Raw genomic sequence first — 11451 nt, forward strand, 5'->3', positions numbered from 1 at the left:
ATAATAAAATTCAAAAAATAGTTTTCTAATTATTTACAAATTGACTATGGAATTCCACAAATTAAAAGTCTCAACAATGAACATGAACAATTGTTTATAGTATTAACATTTTTTTATCCTGATATGAATATTCAAGACTTTCAATCTCCTTTGTTCCTGTTTGCTATAACTCTTGCAAATTTTAAAAATCTACGTGAATTATTCTTTGAGAAACGTTTATGGTAGCTCCTTTACGGCCATACTAGAGACATGTAAGATCTGATAACAGCTACTTAACAGGGGCGGAATGGCGGTTGGCGGCGGAAACTTATGGTAGGGTCGGCCTAATGTACAAAAAAGGCAAACTAATTTTACTGACACGTAGCAACTGATCAAATCTTCGTCAGTAAAATCTGTTTACGTATGTTTGGTCTTTGCAATGGACTTTGGTATGCATTTTATCATATTGAGCTATTTGAGGATGCGTCCTCTGGAGTAATAATCACAAATTCAACGCATCCAACACAAATTTTATTGACGATTTTTATTACATTAGTTTTTTATCTATCATGTATGACAAGTTATCGTCTCGTTTTCATTTCTGATACCACTGGCCGACCGGAAATTCATCTGGATTTCCGTAGGCCCGCCCGCCCCTGCTACTAAACACTATTTCAAAACACAAATATGCGGGTTCTAAGTTTCTATGTAACAAAATTCTGTACTCTTTGATTCTGTGTAACTGCTTTTGAAACAGTACATTAACATTTATATTTTACAAAACATGTTTGGGTGAAGTTTAAATTATATAAAATATCAACAATTTAAAAATAATTTATTGGATTTCTTATAAGTTAAGATTAAAATAAATTTTAAGAGTATTTATGAAACGAGTATAAATGATTTCAAGGTTTTCTTATCAAGGATTTTTTTTTTTTTTTAAATTAAATTATATTCAAGAACTTAGTCTCGCAGAGGTAGGAAAAAGACGCAATGAATGAATATTACCGTTTATTGTAATCCATGGAAGATAAATATATGTGCGCGTATAGAAATTTATAGAAATATTTAACATCTATATAATAATTATGACATTAAAAGTTACTTAAGTTCCTTCAATGATGCATTTATGGATTATATATTTACACCATCTTTGCGCAGAATGTAAGTGCTGTGAAAATGATAGTGCTTTGAAAATTAATGCACTTTTTCAGTCTCACTAAAGCAGGATCTGACTACATCAATTTGAACAGCTATTAGAATTATTAAACACAGGGAGAGGATTAATCACATATATTACCAGTTTGGATCCGAATTCGGTACAGTGTCTCTAGAAATTATTTAGAAAACCCTGGATATAAATTGTATAAAACAAAAGGAAACATTCGAGTGAAGTTAAAATACAAAATATGTAACAAAAAACAAGACTAGATACATCTTTTGTTTCATTATTTAAATATACGATTATTTTATAATATTAAGAATATTTTTTGGCAGTGTTTTCATGTGTTTTTTTTTTTCAATTTCATGGGCGTCAATTTTAATATAAGAGTAGAAAATACTGGTCCTAAGTGTTGATTTATTTTCGATGCGCCCATGTTTTTTTTAATTAAATTTATTTTTAAAATGGTAAAGGTCGTAATTAAATATACAAAAAGTTTTGCATTAACCACTATACTAACGGTTTTTTAATTTTTTTTATTGTGATGCAAATTTGTATCTTTAGTTACGACTACAACTTAAATTTAAAAAAATGAATATATCTATTTATTCGAGAAATTAAATACTGAGTTTTAAACTAGTACTGTAGAAATACTATTGGCTAAGTACGGACATGAAAAATTGAAGTTAATGTTTTCGCTTTCTACGTCAAATTTTTACGTCCATTCTATGTTGGTGAAAATACTTTAATATGATTATAATTTAATGTGCGTACAATTTTATCGCACGAAATTTTTCGAAATGGATAAAAACAAGTGTGTAGAGATAATAGAAATATGTATACAATCTTTAATTTATCTACTAACAATGAGTACTAATCATTCAAAGTACGCTATTAAATCCAGACCAAAACATACAGTGAACACCGTGTCCCAGCAAAGAAGTGACATTAGGCGCGAGTCGACTAATAATACACCCGGTTGCAGTTAATGAACTATAATATTATTTTTGGTTAAAAGTCGACGCACATCAATATGTTTTTTATCTACAAAACTACTCTTACAGCAGAGAAAAATAACAACATATAATTCATCTCACTTCTCTGCTTATAGTATGAACAGTTTGTATTCATGTTTTTCACTGTGACAAAATGCACTCTATGTGGACTGGGTTTTCAAAATAAAAACAAATATTTTAAAGTTTCAAATTAAAAACAATAGTTTTTTTGAAGATTTCGAAAATATCAACTTTGTAATAATTTATAAATTAAATTACGTTACTAAAAAATTTTAAGGCGCCACTTTCAAAACTGAATGTAATTTGTTAAACAGGATACAGTAAAAAAAATGAAAACTATAATTTGAGAGATTCAAAAAAATACCATTTTGGTTCTGTTTTCCAATAAAATTATTATAAGCAATTTAAAATAATAAGTTGCATCAAAATATGTTTTTAAAAAATAAATGCAGTGGCGGTTTTTTCATTAAAAATTTAAATTAAAAATATTGCACTAATAAAACAATGAAAAAAACATTTTGAAAAAAGGATTGACTTTTAAACGATTTTAAAAAGAATCCGCTTATCATCTACATTGCTTTTCAAGACTAACGATTAGATTATCAACACGTGTATTAATTCTTATAAGTAATAAATATGAAATTAAAACTGCTGGAAGTGTTACAAATAATCCCAGACCTTCAAATATCAATTTTGGTGCAAATATTGCCCAAACCATTAGATGACGACAATGAATCGTTGATGCAAGCATACACACGAACATCTACAATTAAAATTTCATTAATTTTTTTTTGGAAGTATATAGTTTTTCAAGAAAATCTAGTTGTTAAATAAACTGATCTTCTATTTTTAGTACTGTTTTATCTTATATATTCCAAAAATAGAGTTAAGCAAGCCAATAAAGTAGTAGTAGCGACCATACGTAGTGTACAAATTTTGATTTATGTATTTTCAACAGGATAAAAATCTTAGATTAAAAGTTTGAACATTAAATAAACAGTTGAGGATACGCAAGGTGTTCCAATATTAATAGCAATCGAACAATTATCAAAATTACAAACGATAATGAGATTCGATTTTATTCATAGTACATGGGATCAAAAAATTGTAAAGAAACTTTTGCTTAGAATTTTATCATACGTATCCTTCTGCTCTCCTAATGCGATTGGGACACTCCATAATTGAACTTAATTGTATCAATTAATAACATTAAAATACTTACACGAATTCCATAAAATATAATATATTTACAACTAAGTATAAATACACCACTTAAAAGACTGCCATCACGCTCATACAATATTAGTTCACCACGTCGCATCTCTTTTCGATCATCGTTACGAAATAAATTCGGGAACATTATATATAACGTAAATGGTGCAATTAATAACAATGGTATCGTTAGTCCAAACATAATATGAGATCCAAACGTATTGATACCAATCAATGTGGCTGGTATTGAGTTATGTATAAAATTACCACCGGTACCCACAAATGCAGCTGCCCAATGTATATTGGGAAATGTTGGTTGATGTCCTGTTCCATAGAAAAAGTATTGGCATAATAACAGCCAACAGAATATGCTTGTGTTGGAGACGTCGAATAATTGAACTGAAATAAATCAAATATCAACAAAAATTAGTGAATTATTGAGACATCTTTTTCTTTATCTGTATTATGTATTTTTCGACAATATGTTATTATTATTCATCTACATTATTCTAGTCTGATCTAAAACGTTTTAGATTAGCCTAGACATTACTAGAAGAAGGATTAAAAATAATCCGAAACTAGTCGTAAATAAAACTTTTGTAAAAAATAAATTAAAAAATTTGTTTTATTTTAATAAAATACATTTAGAATGGATTAAACTTTTTTTAGGACTGACTAAAGTCAAAGGAAATACAAAAATAGGTTCCATAAGCTTTTCTATGGAGGCATGTCATCCACAAAGTTTAAAGCACAAGGTCTGCTACAATCAATGAGTTAAAAGTAGTCATTGGAAACAAATGTGTCCATTTACTAACATTTGAGAAAAATTTGGATTTCATTAACCAGAATTATTAACTATGCCTGAGACACAATGATCAAAAATATAAACATTTTCGGTAAATTTCATTTCATTTCGGCTAGTTTCTACAATTATTCACATTATTTTAAATTTTTTTCCGTAACATAACATTTAGAAGTAGTAAAGACATTTTCAAATTTACCTAAATTCGTTGCTTTCTCATAATGCATGACCGACAAAATGGCTAAAACAACAACAGCACTCGTGTACATGAGAACAGCAGATGGGGCGGTCACATCACCCAACAGTAAACCAACTAACAACAAAACAAATACACTAAGTACAACATAGGTTGCACTGTAAACAGTTCCCAAACCACACACAATTGGCGTATCATCTTCATTATTGGCTGGCTGATTCCGTTCCTTATACAATCCTTTAACATGATGAAACAATTGCGGGATTATATTTTTGCGACCATATACGGACACTTTCTCCTTTTTCTTTGGCAATACATAAATACAAAGTGGTTGTAAAAAAAGTGAAACAATTGCAATTAAAATTATTGTGTATATAATCCACACAAAAACGTCCACTTGCCACGATGTAATAATTTTCGTTTTGATTTCCTTTGGGAGGTCATGTAAGACCCAATATCCACCCATACATACAACCGCAACAGATGGTAAATAACGCATTATTGTAATTGTGGGTGAAAATCCTACTAAATTTCCACAGCTACGTAACCAAATACGTGTAACGGTTACAAATAAAGCTAGCCCTACAAGTGCAAAAATAATTTCAATTTTAATTGCAGATTTTAATGAAGGTTTATCGAATTTTTTATGATGTAAGATTACATCATGGCACCATGCGTTCTGCTCTTCGCGACATCGCCAGAAAAATTGTGAAGCTCGAACAATAACACTAACCACAACTCCCAGGGTAATTAATTTTATTTTGGTAGACGTCCATTGAGATTTAAACCAATGTAACACTGATTTAGTTTTGGGAGTACCTGAACCGACGTGATATACCGATAGCCATATTAAAGTTAAAGCTAAAAATTGAAGAACAAAACCTTCTTCAACAATGTAACTATTCGAAAACAAACCAGAAATACTTAACAACATTATAATTCGGCAACAAATTCCTAACCAATCGCGGTTTTTATTACTATCATACCAATAAATCGCAATCATTTCCCAATTTTGTATCACAAGCATAGCTAACATAAAAATGGACGCCATACCAGTTGAGAAAAACAAAGTTAGCTCTAAATTTTCAACAAAATTTAAATAATAACAAATAATACTTCCAAAAGCAACAATTAACATGACTATATACGAGCATAAAATAAAAGAGCTCATGAAAATTTCTGGAAGACGATCTCCAGGGATTCCGTCAATTAACATATACCCGAAAAATATCGTTAAAAACATTAACAACAAACCGCGCGACATTGAAAAACTATCAAATTGTACCCAAACATCTTCACACATTTGTTGAGCGAATTCCATATATTCCCGAGCATCTCGAATCAAATTCTGAAATTGGATCTCATTTCGAATACCGTTTATTCGAAATAAAAGTTCTTTATATTTTTCATCCAAAATTTCTAACTTATCCCGGTGAAATTGATCACTTTGTTTTGAATATTGTTCAATGTAAGTTGTCACTTGTTGGATGTTCTTCCATAAAATCAGTAAAGCGTATTGCCAATCCGAGTACGGAATTTGGGATTTATTTGATGTAGGTAGGGAATCGAATATAACGGTGCCGATACTAGAATATGGTATCGGAACACCTAATACCGTTGCGAGAGTGGAAACTAAGTCGATTTGTTTTACTGTATCGCTACCAGCTACAAGTTTACGATTGATAAATGGTAGCATCGGTGAGTATGCGAACATGGCTGCTTCTAATTCCATTTCGCTATCACCTCCATGATCACCTGATAACAAACAAAAATATTTTTTAATTCCAGAAATAGACATTTTATAAGGTAAAATATTTACAATGTCATTCATAAAACGGTGAACCCTCAATCACCGTCAATATTTCGTCAGAGGAGCTCTTAGGATTTCTGATGTCTCTGAATTTTGAAATTTTTAATGAAACACGATGTTATTTTCATATTTTTGCTTTATTACAAAGAAATAAAATTTCAATTCAAAGTTTTTTCTTTAAAAAATAGGCTTTAAAAATTTAATGTTTCCCGATAGCGAGAAAACACTCTCATTCTCCGTCAATGTTGGTTTAATAGTCATAAAAATCTTTGTACATTTTTTCAAGAGTAGGCGTTCGTTGCCCAGTAGACTCAAATAACGTAATTTTTTTTAAAAATAAATTTCTAGTTATGTGAATGTGGGTGGCTTTTTCTGTAGTTTCAGCTATCTAAAAGGCCTCATTATCTTGGCTTGCGATGTTGGAAACTTCGATTAAACTAAAATTTGAGTTTAAATATAATCTATTATATAAATCATCGGTATATTTATCAAAGCCCTTTTAACAAACACGCAGTGACAACTAGTACTGAGAGACGAAGCGACGAGCGCATGGAAGTTGAAGTTCGTGCGGATGAGGTGACAGCGATTCGATACTCTAGAGTCTAGATTCGTCACGTGTTATATGCGTGTTTTTTTTTATTTTTCGAGCTTTCTTCTTTTGACGGAATTTTCTTGACTTTTTTAGAATAATTGTAATTTCCTGAAATTGTATGATTTTTTGAGAACTCCTTTTGCGAGTTTAAACAGAAATAATTAATTGAACAGAAAAAAAAGCTATACAAATTCGTGGCTACCACGTTTTATTTCTTATCAGTTATGAATGTAATCCTTCTTATGATTAATTACACAATGAATAACATCATTCACAAAATGGTAGCGTGGTTTAATTCTAATAAACTACATCTAAACGACAAGTTGGGAAACTCACTACAGTGTTTGGATAAAAAAACTAAGCTCTGTATGCTATCAAATCATAATACTAAAACAAATCATTAACATCGAGCCTATTTGATGTTCTATTATGCTTAAGTTTACTCTAAGCTTAAATGTGGCTTAATGTTTTGGGGACTACCGACACAGGCAACGAGTGTCTTCAAAACGCATTAAAAGTGGTAAAACTGCTTTTAAAAATAAGCAAATTTTGACATTATCCAGCATACTTGGTTATGCTTGTTAAAATCAGGGATAGGTATTGAATCATCGAGTTAGTTTAATTCTTGGATAACTCTTAATCAAAATAAGTATTGATATCCGTAGGGTCTTAAGATAGTAAAGTAAAAATGTTTGAAGTCTTGAACGTATCAACAGTTTGAGGGTTGAATCCTTCATAGGAACTATAAGTATTACTCCTGCATGTATTTATTGCCTCTTCAACTTACTGGCCGTCTACCTGAAATCATACTGCGAGTTGGTTTCGTCCAGTATAGACTACCAATAGAATTATATCTGAATAAATCAGTAGGTAAGCGGATCCTTAGAGAGTTGAAGGTCAGCTGATTTCATAGTATTACTCCTCACAAGGATCTAATTCAAGGATCGTTTTTTAAAAATCTTCTCAAGTAAAATATTTGACGGTTATTTTTTTATGATTGACACTACAGACAATAAAAAAAATGTTTACCAGCTTTGGTACTCCCATGATCGCTTATTACATACAGCAGCATGTCTTCTTCCAAAATATTCACAATTTGCCTAAAAAATTATAAAATAAGAATAATGTTCTGGAAATTCGTGATTCGAATCTTACTTGATAGCGTTATTCATTTCAGTTAATTTTCGTTCCATTTCACTATGGTATGGTCCAAAACGATGTCCCACATGATCAACTCCTGACAAATGTACAACCATCATATCCCAATCATTTTTACGTATTTCTGGTAACAAATGCTTATACACTCCATTATCCACAGTATCTAAATCCCATGTATTTAGGCCCGGATACGAAAATTTCCGGTGGAAACGTTTTGGATAAATACTATCCCAAATATCATCACCCAAAAAGATAATACGTTTATTATGTCGAAGTAACTGATCAATGATATTATCCTCCGTAATATTATGATCGGCAAAATTTGAACCAGCATCAATAAATGTTGGCAACGACCCTGTAGTTAATCCTTTAAGTCTTTGTAAGGTTGTAGTTGGAGCATCAGCAATAAATCGATACATTCGAGATCGATCTGAAGCTTCTTGTAATAATTCATTAAATATAGGCATTTTATTTTCGAATGGTAAAGGATTTGTGTTTCTTGGATCATATGTCATAAAATCGTAACGCAATGCATCTATCACAATTAATAACACTTTTGATTTTTGGGGTAAACATACACTAGTTGAAGTGTACATGTCCCGTAAAAGGGACATAAATTTATCCTCTTGGGAACATGTGTAGACATTACCGTTCGTAATATTTAACGTACTTGCCCCATTTGGGGTACATGGTATATCTGTATATGGAGTACATGTTGAGATATTTGTTTGTTCGATGCGTGTCAGTAAAAATCCACGAGTAAACATTAATACACTCGATACCATCAAATATGAGAGCCATAATAAAAAGAAGAAATAACACCACTGTTTTTCCATTTTACTCTACTCATTTGTGTGAGGTTTTATTTATTTATATTCCAAACTAATCTTTCAAAACATGCTCTCTTTTCTAAGTTCGAACAGTTTAGTTTTACTTATTACAGGGCGACCATAACCTAAATATTTTATGAATTTATTTCTTCTGTAAAATTTTTTTTAAACTTTATTTCTCTTTTATCTCTTTAAATTTAAGGTATCTAAATATTAATACGTAAATAAAATTATTTGTATGAATAAATCTAAAAATTGCTAGAAATTTTCTAACTAGATTTTCACCTCTATGTATAGGCACAATATTCAATATAGTTTATATGGTTTATGCAGGAAGGCAGGATGTTGTTTCAAATTTAAAAAGCGAATATTCATAAGCAGAGAATATATCGGTAAATACTCATAAGCAGAGAATATATCGGTTTACTGATATAGTCTCTGCTCATAAGCATAAAAATAAACACAGAATTTATACGCCAGACGAAGTATATGTATATAACTTTACCCTTTTTTGCAGCCATTCTCCCTTTCGGGTGGAAAGTGTCAACTTTTATCCCGCTGTGCACACCATGGGAGCAAGTAAATAATGTCTCAGATCTCATGTTTGTCAAGGCGAAATTCATTACTTTTGTATAATGTGTAATATATTAATTTTTCGTCTCCAAGGGGAAAGTGTCAATTTTCGTCCCGCTATGCTAAAAGAATGTTACCACTTTCCGCCTCTGTCGAGCAGAAAAATATTATACACACCACGGGAGTAAGTAAAGAATGCCTCAGATCCGAGGGTGGTAAACAATCGACTTCACTTCGAGCGCAATGAACATGCGATCTGAGACATTCTTTACATTTTGCTCCCTAGATTTGTTAACAGTTTAACATCCTCTTTAGGTTAAGTTAATACAACCAAATCTTCTATATAGAGGGTATGTGACGTTCCCATCAAATATCGTTCCTAAATATCAAACCAGTGTGCTGACCATCACCATTTGTCTTTTTCATCCTTATGTTCAATCGTACGAATGACAAAGATAAACCATGATGGGCAGCATGCCGGCTTAAATAAGTATAGGAACAGCCCTCAAGCAAGTTTTTGTCAATATTTCTCGTAGGCGGGAAAGATAAATTAGGCAATGGTCGTTTTTTTTTATAAATCTAAATTAAATGATTAGCGGTTCTAGCTATCGGAAAACATCAATTAAATTATAATCAAGGAAAAACAAAAATTTTTTCATTATTAATTGATGCTTACATCACTTACCGTGTATCAACCATAAAAATAATGAATTTTAATATTCTAAATAACATAGAAAATGGATAGAATTTCATTCATTCCTTGGTATGCTATAATTTATAATTAACATTTTTATTACATTTTTGATATTATTTACGTCTTTATAAAGTAATGTAGTAATTGGATTGATTAGTATTATTAGTTTGGAATCCAATTTTATCAGTTGCTATATTAAATGATAACCGCAGAATTACAAAATTTTGCGTAAAAATGTTCTACGACTTTTTAGCGTGTGCAGACTGCAGAACAACGAAGTGCTTAAAAGGCAGCGAATATATCGGTAAAATATAGTCTCTGTTAAAAGGTAAGTAAGATACACAGAAATCTACCAGACTCAGAAATCTACCTTCTATAGCATCCATTATTTTACATATTTGCATAACACAAAAATTTATCGACACAATCCTTACTATATATCCAATAGATCCAGATATCTTGATTCAGACTTGGCTAAAGTCGATTTTCAATATTAGTAGGAACAATTTAAAGTTTTCAAGATATCGATAATTAAAAAAAAAGTATCTAGGTACATTAAAACTGGGCAGTAAACTTTGAATAAATAGATGGGATATTGTTAAATAAATTGATGAATATGAAACCATAGTAATATACAACAATACTGTTCCAATTTATAACCTCCTCAACACTCTTTCGAAGTAGTATAAATAAGTCAGGTCTGGGAAGAAATGTCGAGGGGCGATACTTGTAGTGGGTATCTCCGCTCTACTTGCCTCGCCTTGTCCTGTCTGACTTCGCTAAAAAGTTTTTTTTGTACCCGAGTCAAAGGCAACACGAGGCACCCAGACGAGTCCAGGTGATAACTATTCTCGTGATTATTTGTGTAGATCAGTAGCTATTGTGGCTTATATAAAACATTTTTATGTTATTGATAACGGTTAATTTCTTTAAAAAATGTTTTTTCAACAAACAAAATAATTGTTGCAGTTAGTTTTATGAAAAATGGAATTGATTATGTCTGTCATGGATTCGAGTTAAGAGTTTTACGTTAATCCTGTAACAGAAAATCCAGGCGATGAGTTATTTCGAATTATAATAAATCCTTAAAAAATTATACTGAAGCATGACTTCAATAGTTTTAAAATTTTCACAAGTCGAATGCGATATAAAAAGTTATAGCGAATTGACGATGGTAGAACCACAGTAATCCAAGTATAATTTTCTGATATTAAAGATTTAATTATCATAGTGTGGCACGAAAGAGCTCCCTATGCCACGTTCATCCAAGTGCCTTTTTTCAATTTTCTTGAGAAATCCCTACCTTTTGATGTGTAAAAAAATGTAATTATACTGTTTTTTCATTGTCCCAACAATGGTTAGTATTTTCTTTTTTGTAATAAATAGTAAAAATCATTAATTTCTCTAGAATTTTGAAATGCTTTTTC

General features: G+C 30.9%; 1 protein-coding gene across 1 annotated transcript; it reads right to left on the reverse strand.

The window, feature by feature from the left end:
* Positions 1-2616: 2616 nt before the first annotated feature.
* On the reverse strand, positions 2617-8894 carry LOC123299643 (GPI ethanolamine phosphate transferase 3). Its single transcript, XM_044881914.1, has 5 exons — positions 7925-8894; positions 7799-7869; positions 4371-6122; positions 3380-3768; positions 2617-2920 (listed from the first exon to the last, which is right to left on the reverse strand). The coding sequence occupies exons 1-5, from the start codon at positions 8761-8763 to the stop codon at positions 2723-2725; spliced, it is 3249 nt and encodes a 1082-aa protein (XP_044737849.1). The 5' UTR covers positions 8764-8894; the 3' UTR covers positions 2617-2722.
* Between the last annotated feature and the right edge of the window lie 2557 nt (positions 8895-11451).

This window comes from Chrysoperla carnea, chromosome 5, assembly GCF_905475395.1.
Source record: "Chrysoperla carnea chromosome 5, inChrCarn1.1, whole genome shotgun sequence".
Taxonomy (NCBI): Eukaryota; Metazoa; Arthropoda; class Insecta; order Neuroptera; family Chrysopidae; genus Chrysoperla; species Chrysoperla carnea.

Bases quoted from the DNA above. Each gene is read 5' to 3' on its own strand.
- LOC123299643 (XM_044881914.1), bottom strand. From the start codon at position 8,763: ATGGAAAAACAGTGGTGTTATTTCTTCTTTTTATTATGGCTCTCATAT. The intron at 7,870-7,924 runs GTAAGATTCGAA...ATAATTTTTTAG, and splicing joins GAAATGAATAACGCTATCAA to GCAAATTGTGAATATTTTGG. The intron at 2,921-3,379 runs GTAAGTATTTTA...TTTTAATTGTAG, and splicing joins TTATATTTTATGGAATTCGT to ATGTTCGTGTGTATGCTTGC.